General features: G+C 41.1%; 1 protein-coding gene across 1 annotated transcript in view; it reads right to left on the reverse strand.

Annotated features, from left to right (window-relative positions):
• Window positions 1-3738: 3738 nt before the first annotated feature.
• Window positions 3739-23053, reverse strand: part of SORCS3 (sortilin related VPS10 domain containing receptor 3) — a 677345-nt gene continuing 658030 nt past the window's right edge. The window contains exons 20-27 of the mRNA XM_036737057.1: window positions 22626-22759; window positions 17369-17492; window positions 16243-16355; window positions 14947-15078; window positions 10598-10697; window positions 9486-9591; window positions 5002-5162; window positions 3739-4361 (exon numbers count right to left, since the gene is read on the reverse strand). Of these exons, the coding sequence (XP_036592952.1) occupies window positions 4297-4361; window positions 5002-5162; window positions 9486-9591; window positions 10598-10697; window positions 14947-15078; window positions 16243-16355; window positions 17369-17492; window positions 22626-22759 (935 nt within the window). The 3' untranslated portion in view covers window positions 3739-4296. The remainder of the gene's footprint in view (window positions 4362-5001; window positions 5163-9485; window positions 9592-10597; window positions 10698-14946; window positions 15079-16242; window positions 16356-17368; window positions 17493-22625; window positions 22760-23053) is intronic.

Here is a 23053-nt window from a genome sequence, read left to right on the forward strand (position 1 = left end):
ATTTTAAAATGGTATTAATAAAATTGATTTTTTAAAATAACATACTTTCTGGTATTTGGTATCAGCTAATAGAAAAAATCATAAATTTTTAAAGTTTGAATTTTTTAAGCCTTCCATTCTAATTGTACACCTTTGGTCTGGTTCTATCTTTTTCTAATGATCTCGCAAATTTACAATCCCTACCTAGAACACTGTTATGTGATTTACCTTACACTTCATGTAATGTCCACATAGTCAGAGGAAGACCCACAAAGTTTTGTTTTGAGGTAGGTTACAGAGGGTCCACTCCACTCCAGAAGCAGGAACAATTCCTTCTGTTTGGCCATTGGTCCTGCCTGTCTTTCAAGGTTGCCGTTGAAGGTTTGCTAACCAGAACTACTCGTTACATCATTGGCTCCATGTCCCCTCTACTTCCTAGTGCCCCCCAGTTTTAAAGTGTACCTGATCCCAGGACTTGGGGGCTGGATACCAATATTGAATATTGAAGAATATTCAACAGGTGGCAGGAATCACAAGAAATGAAGATCAGCTCTGCCCTGACAGGGCAGGGAAAGCATTGCATTACCCTGAAATCTTTTTTTTCCTCAGTTTTTATAGCAAAGATAGGTGTGCATGGAGTTTGGACCCAATATGCTGAAACCCCTCATGCCTATAACATTGGACCCATAAATTCATTGGTATAGGGGGACTCTACATATTAGCCTCTACTCAGCAATTTACAGTTTTAGAGAGTTGCGTAGGATAGAAGAAGTTTAAGCAACCAGATCACAGCCAGTATGATTTAGAGGCGGGATCAGAATCCAGATCTTCCAAAGACTCTATCCCACTATGGCACATGCTTCTTGCCAATTATCTGCATTTAAAACATTCAAAGAGTAGGTCATCCTTAGGAAGTTACAAAATCTTGAAAGTTAGAAGGGAGTTCAGAAGGCATTTAGTCCAAACCACATCTGACCAAGAATTCCCCCCTCCAGACTTCTCATGAATGCTTCTAATAAGAGGAATTATGTCCCTTTACACTGATCATCTCCCATGTCTAGAAGGTTCTCCTGCCTCACCTCTGCCTCAGAGACCCTTTTCCTTCAAGACACAGCAGAGGTACTTATCTTTGGAATAACAACTTTCCTGATTTATCTCCCTGATTTAGTAATGCCTGCCCCCGCCAAAAAGGACCTGTCAATTCACTTTATACTATACATAGTTGATTCTTTCCCATTAAAATATAAGCTCTTTTAGGGTAGGTATTATTTCATTTTTGTACTTGTATCCCTGGTGCCCAATACTGGTGTCTAATAAATGTTCATTGATTGAGAAACCTGTTGCCCCCTGAGGCAGCCTTTGCTACTTCTGGGCACCTCTAATTATTTTCCATTATATTGAGACTAGCTCTGCTTCTTACACACTTGCACACATAGCTCTCCCACCTGCCCTCTCCAGCCAAGAAGAATGGGGCTCATCGGTAGCGATGTAAAGAGACATGGAATTAAGAATACCACAGTTTGAATCCTGCTCCCAGACACTCACTAGCTGGGTGGGTGTCTCTGGGAAAGTCACCTAATTTTGCTTAGCCTCTGTTTCTCATTTGTAAAATGAACACAATAATAGGACCCATATCACAATGTTGTGGTGAAAATCAAACGAAATAATGTAAGGAAGGGTGCTTGGCAAACCCTAAGGAGCCAATGTTAAGTATTATTCCATATGGCAGCTTTTCAAAGATGTGAAGCATGGTTTTTCCTTGTCCTCTTAAGCCAAAATGCACCAAAAATCAACTCATTCTCATAGAATTAGCTTTGGAAAGGGAAGTCAGATCATGTTGAGGGGTATGCCCAATGAGTGAATCAGTCTACCATCGAACAATTGCTGCAATCGTAAAGGGAGAGAGAATAGCTTGGAATGGGAAAGTTAGCTGAATATGCCATTCCCATGAGAGGAAACACATAAAGAAGGCATAGACTCACACTCTACACAGGCACAACGGCTAGTGATCACCCAAATGTCACAAAATAAGAGCTGAGACGTTGTGGGGTAGCAAATAACTAGAAACAAGATAGGTGCCTGTTGATTAGGGAATGTCTGAATAAATTGTGATATATGAAGGTCACTGAATTTTATTGTGTCTTAAGAAATGCCAAATATGAGGGATTCAGGGTGACTTGAGAAGGCAGGAGAACATGTACATGAAAAGAACAATAAAACAAAGTTGGACTATGTCTAATTTTAATAAGCAATATGGCCCTGGGAGAAAAGATAGGGCCCATTTTGTCCCACCGCCCTTTTGCTGAAGCAATGGGGGAAAAGAGCTGTGAAATATTGCATATATTGTCAGATACAGTTACTGTATTGGTTGGTTTTGCCTAACTGGTTTTCTTTGCTACAAATGAACACTAATTGTGAAGTGGTTGTATATCCAGAAAGGACTGTTGATGTAAAAATGAAGGACAATAATAAAACTTTTAAAAAATGCTCAGTCCCAACATATAGCTTTGATGTACAAAAATACATTTATTTTCAACAATTTCAAAACCACTGCCTTTTTTTACAGTAGAAATATTCAAATGGAACAATAAAACCAAGAACAGTATATATACATATACTGTATATATAGATATGACTCATGCATTTGTATTCCAGTGTTTAATACAAGTATTGCAATTGTCTGCCCCAATTAACCCTTGAAACAAAAACAAAAGCAGGATGCTTATAAACACTCCTAATCTTTTCAAAGAAATGTAGGGATGGATGCTCTCTGCTGTTATAATCAGCCAATGGCATTCTTTCAGATGTCTTACATTTTTCAGAGGGTGGAATGTGAAAAAAAATATCCCATAAAAGTCATTTTTCTTTTTACCTCCTATGAGGACTACCCTATGAATATATCTTTTTTAAATAAATGTTTCCATCTTGCCCCCCTGAAAAAATAACAGTGTTCAGGCTAGGACAACCCAAAAGTAATGGAACTAGGGTGGGCAAATGTGTGAAGCAGGGAAAATGAGAATGACTGCTAAGCTCACCCCCCCCCACCAAAGACTCAAATTTTCTAAAGGGAACTAAAGGCAGACACTTGACTTTAAGAAAGGTGCATACTCCTGACAATGAAATATCACAGCGTTGCAGAGTTGACTAAGATCATCAGACCACTAGATTACTATTTGGCCTATAAAATGTACATGGGCCAGACCCATGCTACCAATCTACTAACCGTTCCCATCTTCCACCTACCATTCAACTGAGTTCAGCAAGGAGTATCTTCTTGGACTAAGAAAACACATTCAGTGTGCCCTTATAGGTAGAAGGAATTAGAATCAGAATTTCCTAATATACTTCATAATCAGGCTGATTTCCTATTAGGCAATACTGTCTTCCTAGTGCTTTGGGGAGGGAAACCTTCATGTCAGGTAACAGTGCACTTTTTGACTGTATCTTGAAAGCCATGCTATGCCATCTGGGGAACACAGAGAACTCTGTGTATTGCGATGTCACATCATTCCAATCTTTTCTGTCTAAAAGAATTCCCCTTTTTATATACAGAATAGGAAACAGCTATGTTGTGGACACAGAGATGAAAGAGTTAAATGTGACAGACAACTGGACTTGGTCCAGAATTCATACTTGCCAAACAGGCTTCTGGTGGATTTGTCCATTTTTAGTGTTAGTGTGTGTGTGTGTGTGTGTGTGTGTGTGTGTGTGTGTGTGTATGCACACAGAGTTTCTTCCTTTTTTCTTTTTCTTTTTTTACTAAACATTAAATTATTTCCCAGGAAATAAAAAGCTATTTACATTGTCATTATCTACAATATGCTGTCCTCTTCATCGTTGGTCTCTTCAGTGTTGACATGCACTAAGCAGGGCCTCTCAAGATGACGCCACCTGCTTCTGGGAGCTATTTCCTCTCCCACTGGGGCCCAACAGAAGCAGGCTAGATCATGGGTTTGTGTCTGTGTGGTTTGGTGAGTTTGTGTGTGTAAAAAGACAAGAACAACAACCAAAACAAGGTAGAGCCCAGGAGGACATAGAAAGTCCTGCTTTTGAGCTGCCACTGGCAGAAGATGGCACAGAAGCAGCTGGAGGAAAGCCTTCCACTATGACAGGAACACAGTTATGGATTCTTGGGACATTTTAATTGCTTAAGAAGGCCTTCCTCCAATATCCTCTGTTTGTGAAGGGGACTCTGGGGTAGAAGAGGATTAAAAAAAGGATAGTTTTCCTCCCCCTCCCCCATAATAATAAGAAGAACTGTGATCATCAAGAATAAAAAAAAATCAGAAGGGTTGTAGACCAAGGGGCTTCTCCACATTAAACACTAGTGCAGTTGGGGATTTCCTTTGTGCTTCCGCTGTTGGCAATGGTGGCAACACCACCTGTAGGGGTGATAAGACACATAAATAGAGAGTCTCAGACAGGTGGTCAACAGCAACACTTCTTTTCTTTGCCTGACATGGATAGTTAAGAACTACAGATTTTAACAATACTTGTGAACAAGCAGACATGGAAGAGACCCAGTTCTGCTTCCTTCCCTCCAGCCCCTCATCCTCTTCACTCGTTCCCCTTTGTGAGGCAATCCTAAATGCTTTCCTCTCAAGATCTGTCCATGAAGCAATTTCACCAAATACTCTTTCAGAATCTAACATGAGAAATATTTGTTCCTATCATTTGGGATCCTCAGAGAGTGACTTAGAAATATAGGGAAAATAAGGCTTCTTTGGACTAACTAGCCCATAGGACAGTGTTGTCAAATTCAAATAGAAATGGAAGGCCACTAATCCATGCCTAAGGATCTCTGCAGACTGCATATTGACTTAGCTTTAAAATGTAATGTTATCTGTTTTACTGCATTTTTATTTATTTTGTTAAATATCTCCCAATGACACCTTAAGCTGGTTCTGGCCACAGTGGAGAGTGTTATTGGGCCATAAATGGCCTGGGGGTCCTCTGCCATAGGCGATAACTTGACTTAAAGTTTTAGGTGCCCAGGAAAGGCTGGATGTAGAGCACATTTACCTATGACCCGTGTGTCCAGTTCTTTGTCCAGTAGCTCCTCGGGCTCTGTAAAGTCACTGAGGGTGATTTTGGGAGCATTTTCACTTTGGCTCACTGACCCAATCATCTCCTGCTCCTTGTCATGTTGAACTTGGGCATAGATGTTAATCCAGGGAATTTTCCTGTGGTGACACAAAAGAGTAGCAATACCTCTTAGTAGAGCAGGTTAGCGACATGTTAAGACAAATCAAAACATGGAATTCTTTTTCATTGGAAAGAAAGCTCTGCGGACAAAGAAGAGCTTTCTAGCATCAGTAAAACAATCAAATGTGGAAAAAGACCATGTGAAGATTAGCTTTGAATATAAACTCCTCCTTTTGCAGATGAGGGAAAAAGAGTGGCCATCAAGATTACATGAGGAGTTTGCAGCATAGTGGTGAATTTAAATGCAGATATTCTCATTCCTACATTCACCATTCTTTCCAGTGTACCATCAGGAGCACCCCTGATGGATCATCAGCTGTCTAGACAAGCCTCTAAACTCCACTTCGGATCCCTACTCTCCTACTTCGTGGTCTGTGATTATTACATATTAATAGAAAAGAGTTCATGGTGTTTGAGATAATGGCATCACACTGGCTTTTTAGGACAGAACCAAACACAGCTGAATCAGAGGAGGAGGGGAGCACAGAGTCTTACCCTAGACCCAGTCTTGCAACCTTGCATATTACAGATGAACAAATTGTGGCCTACAGAGGGCAATGGCCTTGCCCAGCACTATATAGCTTGTTAGTGGCAGAGCCTATCCTAGAGCCTGGCAAAGCAAAGGTAAATTCCTCCAAAATAAGTAGAGATCTGTTGTACAGGAAAAATGTACTAGTTAAGATGGAAACTATGTCCTGGGTGGCACAGTGGATAGAGTGCCAGGCCTGGAATCTGGAAGACTCAACTTTGTGAGTTCAAATTTGGCCAAGGACACTTACTAGCTGTGTGACCCTGGGCAAGTCACCTAACCCTGTTTGCCTTAGTTACTCATCTGTAAAATGAGCTGGAGAAGGAAATGGCAAACCACTCCAGTATCTTTGCCAAGAAAACTCCAAATGGGGTCACCAAGAGTCAGAAGCGACTGAATAACTGTGCCCTCCCTTAAAGCCAAATCCATAGTTTTACACTAACCTTTTACTGAAGTTGTCTCAGGAAACAACTGGACAGAAATATTTAAATAAACCAAATACACTCTATCAGCCTCTCCTTTGGGCTAAGGGTAAGTCTGTCATATATAGATGTGTATTTTATAGATCTATGTTTGTTGATGGACCGAACTATCCCTGATCTTTTAAAGTGGGTCAAGAGATTCAGGCTTCAAGGGCCCTAATGAGAAGACAATGTGAGAAGCTGCGAGAGGCAAATTTTTTGAATGCGCAGAATTAAAAATTCATGCAAGCCCAGGCTGCCTTCTCCTTATATAGATAAAAAAGCGGCATTTTAGGTTGGAGATTCTGTTTAATCATAAAAGTACATATTGTTAATCTACTCTGGCTTAACTATATTTAAAATAGTGGCTTCCCCTCCCATTTATTCTACTCTGGGACAGATGAAGCATTTATCTGAAGATGTGAATCAATGTAAAGATGTGAAGAAGTTTTAACCAGATTTTCCTTTGGCCATTTCCCAATTTGTCCAATGATATGATGGCAGAAAATTCTATTTTCGTATCTGCACAGTGCCACAAGCTTGGATGGAGTGCTTCAGCATTTTGTTTTCAATTTTTTTCAAGGGTCTTGGGACACTGGAAGAAAAAATATTAGCTCATTTTGCAGAAAGATTAGAAGACTTTCCTTAGGTCAGCCTAAATGTCAGACAGAATTGGAACCTGGGCCTCCTGAGACAGAGCCTGATTCTCTTCCTATTAACTTCCAGCTAACAAGCATTATTTTTGTTTGTGGCTCACACATAATGTGTCTAGAGACCTTCAGAGAGGTTTCAGAGATAGTATTAGACAGTGAAGTCAGCTATGGAGGTAAGATTACAATGGCAAGGCCGGGCTGGTAAAGCCTCAAAGTATTTTAGCTGCTTCAAACATTGTCCCAAGAAATTAGATGTCTTAGTGGGTTGAGTCCAGTTCTCTGTGAGGGTGAGCATCCGCTCAGGCAGACCTCTGGGAAAGGCAAGATCACGATTGTCTTTGATTTATATTATTATTTCTTGAGACAGCAGAAAATAACAGCCATGTTATTAGATGTGGATAACATCCACACACCAGATGGGTACAGCAGTCTTACATTTACTTAAAGTGTAGTTAGGGCTGGCAATGTGACTCAGACCTTCTTCTCCTGTTGGTCAACCCCTGGGGGCAATGATCAGGGAGCTGCAAAGAGAAAGGTTTGATTTTTGAAAGCACAGCCAAGCCAATGATCTGGAAAGCTCAATTTCCCCAGAAGATATGGAAGCAAAGACTGTGTCCGCCAGCCAGGCACTCATAGCCGCTGTGATTCTTTGTGCCTAATGGAACTGAAAGATTTACAGATGCAGCTGACCTGGCAGGAAGAGAGAAAAGAAAGGAGGCATCCATGGGTGGGAAGTGGGCCTAAAGCTTTGGCTAGTGTGGGGAGTAACTCCAGAATTCTTTGATATCCAAGAGAAAGTATGCAGATTGCTGGTTACTTTTGAAAAAGTCTGAGTTTATTGCATCGACACTGTAGTTCTCATATAGCCCCATAGTGAATTGTGGATTGTTTGGCACCCCAAAAGGGATAGAATTGCTCCTGAAGTGGTATTGAGAGAAAGAGAATTTGCCATATAGTGCCACCTCACTTAATGAAGCTCATTTTAAGGAGGTAAATAGTGTTCAAAGTAAAACCAAGAAGGAAAAGAAGGGGAGAAAAATTTTAAAAAGGGAATCTTTATAAATCACAGGACTCAGCAATACTGTCTGACATAACAAAGGTACCTCCAGGCACTGATTCTGTCCCAGCCCTAAACAAAGTCTCCAAGTTTTTTTTTCCTTTTTTTCCCTAGGCTCTACTTCCTGTATCAGTAAACCACTCACTCTCCCTTCCCCAGTCTTTTCCCTTCTCCCACCAAATCAAAGAAAGATCGGAAAAATTTTCACTTATATGCACTGACTGATTTAAGCTGAAATTCAACTGGGCATTTGAAGCTTTTTTGCCTTCACTGTAGAAAGAAAATTTTGGTCCTTTGTTAAAAGCATTTCAGGCCTCAGCACTTAGGTGGCCAGATCTGGGGAGGGGAAGCAGATAAAGCCCTTGAAAGGTATTCTAGGACTTCTGACTGCAGAGGGGGCAGCAGCCAGGATCTGGGTGAAGGCTGGAGTCCCTTAGTCCCCATGTCATGCAGTTTTCTGGATTCAACCTACATAGAACCTGTTCTGTCTCCATACAATGCCTGGTAGCACTTATGACATTATTATTTAATGATTTTTCATTCTGTAGCCTCCACCCTGTTCTATGTCTCACCTTAGATGCCATATACTGTTATCTTATTTCTGCCTCTGGTTATGAAGTTTCTGCCAAAGGGGCTAGTCAGTGGAACATATCCTTATTTGCTAATATGGGGACTTACAGTTGGGGACTAATGGAACAGAAATATTGATTATACTTTCATGTCCTGAACTATCCTTTTATGACACCACTCCCATTGATTTTAGAAATTGTTCCTCAACACATGCAGGGTTGTTTTTTTTTTCCTCCTTAAGTTTTTAAAAGGAAATTGATTAGGAAAACTGAGAGATGGAAGGTGGATATTTTTAGCATGTGAATGTTAACTGAGTTATTGCTCAGTTAAATTTGTGAAGTGAGATTTTTTTTTCTTTAAAAAATCATTTAAGGTGTGAAAAGCTATTTCCTGCTAGAGCCTCCTGGGTCATTGGGGTTTCAGAGGGGTAGGGAGTCAGGGCCATTCTGAGGAGTGAGAACTTCCAGTGGGAAGGATGTGTGACTGCAGAGATGAACTTGAATATCAAAGAGAGAAACAGAAAGAAATGAGACTACTTTTTTTCAGATTTTTCCTTTTGCTTCTTTATACTTCACTTGGAGCAAAGAGACTACTCAGTCCACTAATTATTTGTCCAATTCATCCAGCCATTCATCTACCCACCACTCATCTATGCACTTATTCATCCTTCGATTCATCTATTTTTTTCATACATGTTTTCAACAAGTAATGATTTACTAAGTGCACCTTGCCCTAGGTGCAAAGATAAATAAGACAGGGAATCCTAACCTCAAGGAGTTTATAACTGAACAAAGTCAGACCAACACAAGGCTAAAGTTAATTGGAGACCATAGAAAAACAGATGCAGCTGTGACTGTCATCCACTCTAACACACTGTGTGCAATTACCAAATGAAGTTTTTGTCCATTTGATTAGGCTAGGCTAGGCTGGAAGGGGAGGTAGGGTCTAGGTACAAGGAAGATAAGGACTCACCATTCTTTCCTCTCCATACCCAATTACCAGGGTAAACATTGAAAGTGGCTGGCACTTACCTTTTAAACTTGTAGATCAAGAAGACAGCCAAACCCACGAATACCACAGACAAAAGCATCAACATTGCTGAGCTGCTATGCCCTGTGCTGGAGTCCACAAGTGGGGCTGAAAGGAATAAAAAATACTAGGGAGTTCTCTACAAGTGTTCTTATGTTGGGATGGAGGAGGGGGAGAAAGGGGGAAAGTGCCAGCCCTGCCCTGAGAAAGGAGGCCAGTCAGTCGGGTGTTTTACTTAACTGGGTGGTATCTGTTGGCTCCTCTTGCCTCACCTGATGTTTGAGCAAAGGCAATTCATGCACACAAGCAGCATTTTGTTTTGAGCTCATGGCCTCCATCAGGGAGAAAGCCATGGACCATTGTTTCTCAGATAAAGGATCACAGCGACTCTGCTTGAGTAAACTCACCATTTTTTAGGCAATCTATGCCCAGCTGAGGAAAGTGGGAGGAAGGCTAGAATGTTCTCTGTCTACTCAAAGTGCTTTGGGATGACTATTGTATAAAGTAACTTCGGGCATTCAAGGTGAAATAATAATGAAATATTTCACTCTGTTTCTCTATTGAACCCTCATAAGCACAGCTGGTCTGGTGCTCTGGAAGCTTCCACATTTGTCTATGGGGCGCTCCATTCACTGGAATAATTTAAGGAGCATAAACTCTCAGAGCTGACCATTCTGGGTCAGGAACAAGCATATTGCAGGAAGGACCTCAATATCACTACTATCAAGCGTCATCTACATTCTCCGCTGTGTACAATGACTGAGATTTAGTCCAACCTCCTATCCAACATTTCTAGAATATGTTGATCTGAAAGGGACCTTAAATATCAATTCACCAAATGGTCTCAATTTATAAGCAAGGAAATGGAAGCCCAGAAAGCAACGTTATTCACCCAAAGATACACAGCAATCTGTTTACTTATGATCCAGCATTTTCTCTCTATCCTGTTATTATTCATACATGGTTAGGATTTTTATCAGGTCACTAAAAACAAAGGAGCTTCTAAAAGGCATCTTTTATAGAATCTGAGAGGAAAGACTTTTACTTCCTTCTCCTTCTAAAGATTGGAAATCACAGCCCCCAGCACCGCCTCCCCTCCCCTGTGAGAACTCACCTAATGTCAACTGAGTGACATAGACAATGACTTGGACCCCTGGCTTTAGCTCAAACTGGACCAAGTTCTGGTTTAGAGCATTGAACAGGAGTTCTGCGATCTGCAAGACAAAAAGACAGAAGGGTAGATGGGGAGGCAATGGCTTTTCTCTTTCACTAGAATGGTGAGGATTCAAAGAAGAGAGAGAAGGTCAAAGATTAGGAAAAATCTTCTCTGGTTAATAAAAAAAACAAATTCAGAAAGAACTTTGATAAATATGTGACTCTTGGTGCTATAATGGGGTATCAAAGTCCAAAGAAAGTGCTTTTATGTAGATTTTCTTACTTAATCTCTTATATCATGATACAAAGGTCTTTTATTTGATCTTATTACGGGAGGCAGGTAGTATGATCCTCATAGTCAAGATCAAGAAGTGTAATCCAGACTACACAATGAGTTAGGCTCAGGACTTGAACTCAGGCCTCAATTCCTGTTCTAGTACCTTTTCTAGCCTGCAATGCTGATGTCCATTTGGCACCTGGTTTCCATAACCATACCGACCTGGAGCTTGGGTCTGATGCGGTATCGGTTGGTGTGATCAAGACCTTGGGGAATAGCCTGAAGCCAAACAATTTATTGAGCCTATCTGTGACCTTTCAACAAACAGCTTCACTATAGGTCATAGGATCGTAGGCTTAGAACTGGAGGAGACCTTAGAGGTTATCAAGTCACTTTCTTTATTTTATAGATGGGGAAACTGAGGCTGAGAGAGGTTAAGGGACTTGGTCAGGGTCACGCAGAGTGTCTGAGGAGGGATTTAAACTCAGGTCTTCCTGCCTCCAGGTCTAGGACTCTCTCCACTATCCACTGCTCCACCTAGCAGCCAGTGCTTGTCAAACCATCATCAGTTCCTCCAACTGCACCAAGTGGGTAAAGAGGAGGAAACTTCCTGAAGAGTTCTGGAAAAAAAAAAAAGCACCTTCCAATGGTCCTCCTTCTCCCTGCCCCCACTCCCCCCTGCCCAATCATTGACTGGACAATGGGGAGCAAAGCAGAAAAAAAGCGAAGGCCCGCCACCAAAAACTTAGGCATCATTTTTCCTACTTCATTTTCTCCAGCAGGCCTAAGCATGTGGAAAGTTGATTTAATCACTCCATAATTCCAGCATGAAAGCTTTAGCAGACTCAGGCTGTTGTTCCCAACTCTTATCTTCCCTTACTCGCCTTAATATCACAGCTGCTATTCATCACCATAATTACCTATTTATCTAAATGGATGGATATTGTAGCTTCCAAATATAGTTCACACATGTCACTTGCTATTTCAGAATAAAGAGGTCTGGTAAAAGTGATGTACTCATTGAGAAGCCTGATTTATTTCTGGCCAACTCCAATGCACAATCCTTCTACTCACGGAAGGCTTCTCAGAGCTATCACCATTGCAGGACTGGGGGCTGCCAGAGGGACATGTACATGGGATCCAAGAAGCAGATCTTGAAGTTAGGCCTAGGGATCATCTTGGCTAATCCCCTCATTTTACATCTGAGAAAGCTGAGGTCCAGAGGTCAAGTGATTTGCTCAAGGAAACACAGGTAGAAAGCAGCAGAACCGGGATTTGAGTCCAAATCCATTACTCTTTCTATAGCAACAAGAATAGTAATAATAGCTAACACCATTATCATGGGTACATAACTATTTTTGGGTAATAGATCTCATTTAGCTGTCTGACGAAGCCCACAGACCCCATCTCAGGAGAATGCTTCTAAAAGCATAAAATAAAATAAAAAGGCTTACAAAGGAAACCAATCATATTGAAATACAGTGATGAGAGAAATTAATATTATACCATTACATAAATAACTAATTATTGTTATAGAAACATTTTTATAAAATAAGCCATGGATCCAAGCTTAAGAACCTCTGATTTATGTAGCTTTTTAGGGTTTGCAAAAAAAATTGCATATATTATGTCATTTTCATATTATTTCATTTCATTCATATATTATTTCAAATGTTACAGATATTAATACATATATTATATCATTTCATTTCATATTTTACATATATTATTTCATTTCGACAATCCGACAAGGTAGGTGCTATTATAATCTCTGTATTTCAGATGAAGAAACTGAGGCTCAGAGTGGTTAAGTGACTTGCCCAGGGTCACACAGTGAGTATCTAAAGGCAGGATTTGAGCTCAGATCTTCCCAATTCCAAGGCCACGTGATTCTACTGAGCTATCATGAAGTCATTAATCTAAGGAAGGTTGGAGTGGGTGAGCAAGTGGTGGTAGTACATAGGACAATCCAATTGTCCTTTGGGTCAGAAAGCCACCTACAGTATGGATCAAGCCCTCAACACAGACTATAGGAAGCTAAGGAACACTTTACCTTTGCTCCAGCCACATTTCCACTGCAGCCCCTTTAACTCACCATGCCCATCCCCCCTCTGTTTTCTTTTACTTCCATTTTGAAGGTAGACCTGCAGTTGCCAGGTCTCCCCCAAACACAGAGAACTGATGCTCAGGAGGCTAAAGGAGAGGAGATGATGGGTTAAGGAAGTTTTCTGTAGCTTCTAGTGCTTTGCACCCATTGGTGCTCCTCTACCCACTTGAAGACACTGGTAAATCACAATCCCTTTGGACAATCTTGGGGAAAAGCTGTTTCCTTAGCCAAGGCAAGATAAGTCAATCTGTCTCTCCCCAGGGAGTCCTATCTAAAAGCAATTCATTTTCTCCATGGAAGAAGAGCTTAAATTGTTCAGGATCTCCGAGTTAGGAGATAAGAAACGAACTTTCCCAGCACACAGAGAAAAACTCAAATACTTTCTCTTCTCCAACTTTCTGGACAGGGCTTTGAGGGGTAGAAAGCAGCAGGGCACAAAGTCAGAGAGCCATAACCAGAACAAGAAAAATGAGGTTTTGTCCTCTTGTGCCAACATCTGGAGGGGGCATTTTTTCTCTCCACAGACAGCAAGCTTTTCCTCTGCCATCCTGTGTGCCAGAACTATCCCTGGTAGTTAGATTGTCCTTTGTATCACTACCACCTGCCCACTCCTGCCAACTGTTTTCACTCCAGTGGAAAATATCCCTAGTTAAGGTTCTGCAGAGATGCCAAACACTCACATAGGAGGGCTGGTTGTGATCTGAGAGATGTGCTTAACCATCTGAGTTACCAAGAACTAGCTGAGGTACCAATCCGACCAAGGACTATTGCATGGGATTAGACAAAGAACACTTCAGAGTTCTCAACCTGGGGTCTATAATTTTAATGTTCTTTTTCTTAAATAGCTTCTCAATTAAGTCATTTGTTTATTCATTTCTTTACCTTTTCATTTATTTATTCATTTAGTTAGTTGGTTACTCAGCGGGAGACAAGGTCTCCCTGTCTTGCTCAGGCTGGAATTGTAGCAGTTACTCCTGGGCCCAATCCCACTGCTGATGGGCACAGAACCTTTCACCAGCTCTGATTCTGACCTGGCTAAGTTTGTCTCTCTTTAGACAGACGTGTAGCCCCTTGCTCTTCCGGTTCACCACAATGATGTCAGACTTTGTGCAGACAGCCACATGATTGACTTTAGCCCTACTGTACTTCAGGACTTCCAAGCTCAAGTGATCTACCCAGCCTCTCTGGTACCAGAGATTATAGGTATGCACCTTTATGCCTAGCTATGAAGATATGAACATATTTTAAAAATATTTTTATAACAGTGCCTCAATGTAATTGATTCAACAAAATAATCCTATGTATTTCATTCATTTAAAAACAGAATTTGGAGAAGAGATTCATTGGTTACCCCAGACTGACAATGGGTCTATGCCATATAAACATGGTTAAGGACCTTTGCTCTGGAACCTTAATGGCAATCCCAAGTATCTGTAACACCATTGACATGGCTCTTCCCTCAACCAATGTAGAGAAATCCGTCCTATGGCCTAACAGGTGGATCTTGAGAATGTCTGTAGATCTAAAAGTAATAATTCTTTTGAAAACATAATGGTGAACTGTGTCACATATGCCATTCCCAAGATGACTGAAATACAGTCATGGACCTCATTCTTGAAGCCTATCTGCCTTGATAGGACATACCAGGGATGGCTTTCTGCTGACATAGCCTTCAAGAAGACAAGAACACCTTGAAACTGAGATGAGGAGTCCTAATAATACTTTGGTGGTGATTGGAACCTGAAGCACTAACAAATTGGTGTTGGAGAAGGAAGAGCTTTATGGATGACAGCTGTACAGGGTACAAAAATGCAGCTGTTTTCTGATAAAAGGGTGTATGCATGGGATATGTAGAGAGAAGAATAATGAGATTAAGGATGTCCTGTTCCCCCATCTCCTAGTCTTGGTGCTTTCTTTCACTCACTTGCTCCAGGTCTGCTTCGTTGCCTTTCCTTCTCTCAGTCATGTTTTTGTGGGGAAGGATGAAGAGTTCAGCTGAGGTAGGGAGTCCAGGGAACACTGCCACTAGAATCTGGTCTTCTGGGACACTGGTGACCTGCAGAGATGTTGTGACAAATAACAGTGACCAGAGTATCTAGCTGTGTACGGGCCATATCTTCCAGGAAAAAAAAAAAACATAAGCTCATAGCAAGGGTATTCAGTTTTCTCTCAACTTTGCATTTCTCTATCACAGTGTTCTGCACATAGTAGATATTTAATAATATATTAAAAATTTGATTGATTGCGATGGAGTGGTCATGGTTAACCATCTTAAACTTCTGGATCATTGAAGATGCACTGACCAGAAAAGAGCAGGGCACAAAATCACAGAGCCATGACCAGAAAGAGGAAAATCAGGTTTTGCTCTATGGTGCCAACATCTGGAAGGGGCATTTTTTCTCTCTACAGATAACAAGCTTTTCCTCTGCCAGTCTGTGTGATGTAGGAGGACGGTCAATCACTCCAATAACGAAATGAAATGGAATTTACCCTTCAGAGGCCACAGCATTAGGTATCATGCCAAGCTCTGCATTTTAGAAGATATCCAAATAGATTAAACAATCAAACTTTCACCATTTGTGAATCCTCTCTCTTAGTGAGGATGCCTTGAAATATGATCATTCTGCCAAAGAATAACTTTTGTTTCACTATAGGAAACTGGCTGAATCGATAGAACTTTAGAATTGGAAGAAATCTCAAAAGTCATCTAGTTCAACCACTTGCCTTCACTTATACCCAACAAGTGGTCACCCAGCTGCTTAGATAACTCCAGTGACAGAGAACTCACTACTCCCTGAGGTGGCCTATTCTATTTTTATATAGTTGTAATTATTTGACACCTTTTCGCCTTGTGATAAGGCAAAAACTGTTTTCCTCTGGCTTTATTTCTATTTTCTGTTAATGTCTTTTTTTAGCCAAGAACAAGTGCAGTTCCTCTTTGATATGATAGCCCTTTAAATATTTAAAGACATCCTCAACCCCAGTTCCTTGAGCCTTCATCGCCCTCCCCTACACCCAATTAAACACCTCCAGTGTTGTCTTCAACCAATCCCCAGATGGCAGGAAAGAAGAAATGTAAAACCACGTTTACTACTTTTATTAGCTCCGCCCCCCCCCACTTCGGTGATTCTTCCTGAAATAGCCTTCTAACTTTATATCTTTTCTTTTACACCTCCCCTACCCCACCTTCAATTGCTTGGTAGAAGGAAAGTCAACCTACTTTGACTAGAGCCCGCTTGATAACTTGGCCAATATCTTGTCTCCACTCAGGGATGTCAGGATTATGGTAATCCAGATTGGGTGAGAATGACAGTAACTGTGACTGAAAATACTCTTCAGAGAGAGAGGCAGAAAGAGAGACAGAGACACAGAGGGAGAAAGAGACAGGGAGAGAGACAGATACAGGTAAAGAAAGGGTGGGGAAAGTCAGTCAGTCCAGCGATTATGCTACTTTGAAGTTTGTACACCAGGAAGTAATAGAACTTTGGTTATTGGAAACAGGTCTATTCACCTCCATAAGCCAGCCCTATTAATTCTGGACTATAAATGTGTACTCACTGTAAAAGATCCATTTTCTGAAATACACAAATTCTGAAAATAGACATTCTGTGTGAAATCCCAGAAGAGCAATAGTCTTGCTGCAAAGGCTGATACCATAACAGACTTTACAAGAAGCCTTAAATAATGGGGCCAGGTAGGGACAACTTTACTACTCCATCATACTTTCCCCTACTCCTTGTACTTTTGTCTGTCCTCCCACTAAATGTCATGAATACGTAAAAACTGGATTCATTAGCATCACCAGGGTTGCTGGACCAACCAGACTGGACAGCCACATGGAGCCGGTGACTAGCATACATGCATATGTACTTAGGAACAGTATTAGTCCAGATAAAGGCATTCCTAACTTGATAATGTCGACAGCTACTTTCTTTTTCCTTTGAAAGAGCGACCCTGATAGAGAGACCCCTCTGTCAATGCAGACTAGCAACTTAGTGAACTCACCATCTCAGTATTCTTGACCCGGCATTTCCCTAACTCAGGATGCTTTGCAGTGTGTAGTCCCTACTCACCCGCCCACTTGTTGTAACTACAGAGTCATGGGGAAAACTGTGTTTGCTGACAACATATGGTGCAAACAATGGGGCAGGAGCTGTACTGCTCTTCTTGCCCTGCCCCCACTGTCACTTCATCCTAGTTCACTCAGAGGAGAAAAAGAGCTGGGGTTTGGCTTTTTACTCATTCTGCAAAGGTTTCTACTGCCTGCTGGGGGCAGTGGGGAGGTGTAACTTTTGCTGAATGGCTGGGGACCAACAGGAGATGCAATGGTAGTGCTTTGATTTTACCATGCACCGCAATATCTTTCGAGTCCTGGATGAGGGCGTTGCCAGCTGCCACCTGGACTGTTATGGTGTTCAGTCCTTCAGAGGTGAACATGAAGGAAATGCTGCTGTTCAAGGTGATCAGGGGCTGAAAGACATCAAAGAAAAAGAAACACCACTCATTCCTAGTTCCTGGAAGTCACTGGATTCTTCCCCTGATTAACTCAAGAATACTTTAATCATCATCTTATTCACCTGCCTCTCCCACACCCCCACGGAGCCTTAATTCCTAATTAGGGAGATCAAATAAATTTAATTGGTACGACTTACTAGCAGCTGTGATTGAAGCAGCATAATGTAGAAGTAATAGTAATAGTGATGCTAATAGCATTTAAATACCACTTGAATGTTTGTGAAGTACTTTTTAAAAATAATCCATTTTATTTTCACAACCACCCTCTGAGGCAGGTGGGCAAACTGAAGCAAACGGAGGTTAAGTGACTTGCCCAGGGTTAAAGTGTTTAGTAAGTGTGACGTGATATTTAAATGAACATTTTCCTGACTCTAGGACTACCACTCTATCCACCACACCACCTAGCTGCCTAGAACAACTGGCCTAGACTCAGAAGACATGAGTGTACATACTCCCTCCAACGCTTAATCACAATAAAACTACTTAAGTTCTATGGAGTTGGGAGAGTCATTTAACTCTTTTGAACCTTAATTTCCTCATCTATAAAATGGAGATAATGATACTTGCCTTACCTCAGGGTGGTGTAAGAAGCAAATGAGTTAATGGATGTAAAATCATTTTGTAGCCACAATATACTATTTAAAATATAGATGTAAGACATTATCAAATGATTATTATTCATTCTGGAATTTTAATTATCCAGAAATAGAGGGAAGGATCTCCTGGCCTTTGGTGTGACAAGGACAAGGGTAGCTTTTCTACACTGTCCCCTATCTCTGATTCTACAATAAAGGAATAACAATAGAATGAGGTATTCTTCATGGAGATCACGGTTCTTCTACTGCCTGGTCATTAAAGTCTAAAATGAGAGGATGAGGACCAGCTTGACATACCTACTGAAAGCTCCTTTAGTCAGGACACCTACAGACCAGTCTTCTCTAGCTGCTTTGGAAGGAAAATGATTCCTTCTCAACTTTCCCACTTATTGACTCCCTGTCTCTCATCACAGAAGCAGAAAATTTCAGAGTGGAAAGGGACCTCAGAGGCCATAATACAAATAATAAAACTAGCATTTCTACAGTGTTGTAAAACTTGTAAGCACTTTTACACACATTTTTTACCTCATTTGAGCCTCAAAGCAACTCCATGAAGCAGGACTACTGGTGTTTGTATCCCCATTTTAAAGATGAAGTAACTGAGACTCGGAGAGTTTGGGTACTGAAGTGATGGTCACACAAAAGCAGATCAAGGTAGCTTTTCTAATCAAGGTTCAGCATGCCATCCACAATGCATCCTGTATCTCACAGGATTACAGGAATCTGATGAGATCATGTAGATAAATTCTCAAAGAAAGGAAGGGCAGGGAGCTTGCAAATTATCAACTAGGTGGCTTGACTCTGGTGTACAAGAAAGTTCTAGAATTTACTAAATGAACTCTATTATTAAAGAGAAGGAAAGCCAAGAAAAAGAAGTTGATCTCAAAGGAACCAGCAAGGCTGCAACAAGCATAGATCATGCTGGATCCAACTCATTTACTCTTTTTGATGAGGTTACCAGAGTGGAAAAATGAAGGGAATGCTGTGTGTGTGTGTGTGTGTGTGAGTGCATGTGCGTGTGTGTGTGTGCGCGCACACGCGCACGCACGTGTGTGTAGTTGACCTATATCTGGTACCTAACAAAACAGATTATGCTATTCTTGGGGGAAAGATGGAGGAACATGAGCTACAGCACAAGATAGTTAGGTATTTTGAAACTGATTGAATGGCCAAACTCAAAGTGAGGTTGACACAACATCAACCTGGCAAGAGGGCTCCAGTAGAGAACCTACATGGATCCATTCTTGGCCCTATGCTACCTGACATTTAAAAAAAAAAATCTGTGACTTGAAGAAACAGTTGGTCTGCATATCAAATTTATAGTTGATACAAAGCAAGGACGGACAGCTAACACACAGGTTGACAGAATCTGAATTCAAAAAGCTGTTGATAGGTGAGGGAGTTGGGCAGAATCTAAGAGGATTGAATTTAGCAGAGATAAATGTAACATCTTATACCTGGGTTTAAAAATATCAACTTTATAAGTACAAGATGGGGGAAGGAGGCATGACTAGATAGCAGTTTGCCTGGGGCAGGGGCAGGGGGTAAGATCCTGGGATGTTAGTAGATTGCAGACTGTATAAGGGCCTAACATGGCAGTCAAAAAAGCTAACATAATTTTAGATTAATATCTCTATAGCTATATCTACATCTCTCTCTCTCTCTCTCTCTCTCTCTCTCTCTCTCTGTGTGTATATATGTGTGTGTGTGTGTATGCATGTAGGTATATCATACACATACACATCTATATATACACATAGACACATATACATATAAACATATGTATACATACATGCATGTATGTATGTGAGAGCCCTCCCTTATTCTGCCATGATGAGATGACAGTTGCCTGTTGCAGAAATACAATTTTAGGAACAACACTGATAAGCTGGAGAACTTCCAGATGTGGACAACTAGGATGGTGAAAAGCCTTATGTTTAGCCTAGAGAAGAGAAGCCTGGGGGGGGGGTGGGCATGATTATTAGGTACCAGTATTTAAAGGGCTTCTTGTGGAAGATGGAACAGCCTTGTTCTGTTTTGTGCCAGAGGATAATATTAGGTGGAAGTTGCAAAGGAGCAAATTTCAGATTGAATTAAGGAATAAAGAATTGTAGATGGAGAGTTAGAAACTCCCTTAGAACCCATCTAGTCCAATCTTCTTGTTTTATACATGAGGAATTGCAGCCAAGATGCTTGCCCATGATGACATAGCTAGTGAGTGTCTGAGGCAGGATTTGAACGTAGGGTTTCCAGAATGCAAGTCCCACACTCACTATACACTTCCCTGTGTTGCCTCTGAAAAATATTCCTAAAATTTGAGGTAAACAAAAGCGGAATAGATTGACTCAGGAGCTAGTAGATGCTCTCTCTCATTGAAATCTTTAAGCAAAGAGAGTCAGTCAATAAACATTTATAGAGGGTCCCTTCTATCTTTGGAATTCTGGGATCAACTTGCTCAAGGTCACATAGATAACAAGTAGAAGAGACATAAATTCAAAACCCAGTCTTTCAGTGTTCTTTCTACTTCATCACTAAGCTTTTCTACTCTTACATTTATTATCAACCACTTTTCATGCCACTTCAAAAGCTGCGTCAGCTCTGAGGTCAGGGTTAAAATTCAAAATTCGTTTCCTTTGGGAGTGGGCAAGTTCTGCCCACACAGAATTGTGGCTCCCTATGATCTTCCACTATCCTGAGAAATTCAGGGATCTAAGGAAATCAGATGGGACTCTCCCAGTGGGTCAGCCAGCCAAGACTCAGCACCAGGGCACATCAAACAAGATTGGGCAGGGTGCTTACAATGGCCTCTGGGCCACGGGCCACAGGCTTCCCAGGCTAAGGAAATGGAGGCAGCTAATTTTGTTTTTCTAAACTGCTTTTGTTTTTCATCAGCTGTTATAACATCACGGCTGGTTTCACTATCATCAGGAAGCTGGAACTCTCAACTGGCTCCTTGAGTTTTCAACCAGCCACTGATGTCTGGAGTCGCATGTTAAATTAAATCAAGTCTTTTAAGGTTCATTTGCTCAAATCTATTAGACAAGCAGACACATTTATTAAGCTGGACCTCTTTTAATTCCAGCAAATTGGCCTTTCAGAAGACTCCAAATCCAATGGACAAGCAATTGAGTCCTTTGAATCTGACTTCTAGACAGACAGGAGGGCGGAGCTGCAATAATACCCTTTAAAATAATGCCTGGTTTGCAGTCCAGCCATGTGTGAGCCCCATCTATCCCCCACTGAGAACTCTTCTGTGAGACAGGTAACAAGTCATCTACTGAGCTCAGGCAGTCAACTGACGAATCGGCGAGTGACAATTTACTTAGGAGATTTCCATTTGACTAATGGGAATAGGGAGCTTCAAGTGAAATTTTTTGTAGTTAACTACACCAAGTTGTCCCAGAATAACGTACAACATACTCTGTGTTCATTTTAAAGTACAAAAATATTTGGCTATTGCATATCACCTAGGATTTAAAAATAAGAAATGGGTGTAAACAGATGTTCCTGAATAATCAGGCCCTACAGGTGTCATTCTCCCACTCAAAACCTTTCAATAGTTCCCCATTGCTTAAAAAATAAAGTTCAAAAGAGGAGAGGGGATAGAAGGGGAGGGGAGGAGAGGGGACAGGACAGGACAGGAGATACTCTTTATTATTCTACCCCTTATCTCAGGCTTCCAGAAATAGTGGAGAGCACAATTCTGGTGGCTAACCTTGGGGGGGGGGGATCTGAAAAATACCACTTCCATGAGTAAATTATACCTTGTCAACACCAACAATCATTACCCTTCACATCTGGAAAGTGCCAAATACATCATGTAATCCAACTTCCTCATTTTAGAGATGTGGAACTGGGGTCCAGAGAGGTTAGTATACTTTCCCAAGGTCATATCACTTTTAACCTCATGGGAATATAAGACTGAGAGTCCAAAGAGACCTTAATCACCGTTGAATCCAACCCACTTTATTTGACAGATGAAGAAATTGAGGCCCAGAGAAGAGAATTGACTTTTCCAAGGTCACCCAGGAAGCAAGTGGCAGGGATCCAAACCCACATCTTTTGACACTAACTACTGCCATTTCTACTCTACAACTCTGTGACAGAGGCAAGGAAGAGAAATCAGATCAGCCCTCAGCCTCCTAACCCTGTGTTCTTTTTATTACACCATGCCATCTTTCATTGCATACTCCACCATCTTTTTAAGTGCACAGTTCTTATTTATGCATGTGTGTATATGTGTGTATGTGTGTGTATGTGTGCGTTTTCTTAGGATCCACATTTTAAAATAATCATCACAAGAGCCAGGGTCTGATCACACTAAAAGTAACCTAGGAAAATACGATGACAATTCCATGAAGAGAGAAGAAAATCACTCCATTTTGTTAAGTCACAATCAATGTTGTTTCTATCCCTGTGTTAGTAGTGAGAAGATTCTAAACCCACCCCTCAACATTAGCTGATATCAGAGACCTTTAAAACATGCTCAAACCTTAGTGCTGTTGCCAAACCACCAGAAATAGGTGAGGGTCCCCAGCTGGCTGGGCCATACAACTGCAGTGACATTGACCTCCTTATTCCTGATGGCTACAAAAGGAACACTGAGATGCACATGTTCCACAGGACCTGGAAGAACAGGAGGAAACAATTTAAAAGCTTCTCTTCCTAGAATGGGCTATCTAACATCAACAATTCCCTCTTTGCTCCCCTACCCTCAAGGTTTAACAATATAAGATAACCATCATTCCAAACATGCTCAAAGAGAAAGTGCACTCCTATCAAGAAGTGGAAATTTTGATGAAGAGAACACTGACTCAATAGGAGATGAGTTGACAATTTTATTCATGTACTTGTTTATATTACTTTGGTTTGAAATAATCTCTGAGGGCTCATGGACTCTAAATAAACCTTCTTGGGTGA

Source organism: Trichosurus vulpecula, chromosome 8 (assembly GCF_011100635.1).
Source record: "Trichosurus vulpecula isolate mTriVul1 chromosome 8, mTriVul1.pri, whole genome shotgun sequence".
Classification (NCBI taxonomy): Eukaryota; Metazoa; Chordata; class Mammalia; order Diprotodontia; family Phalangeridae; genus Trichosurus; species Trichosurus vulpecula.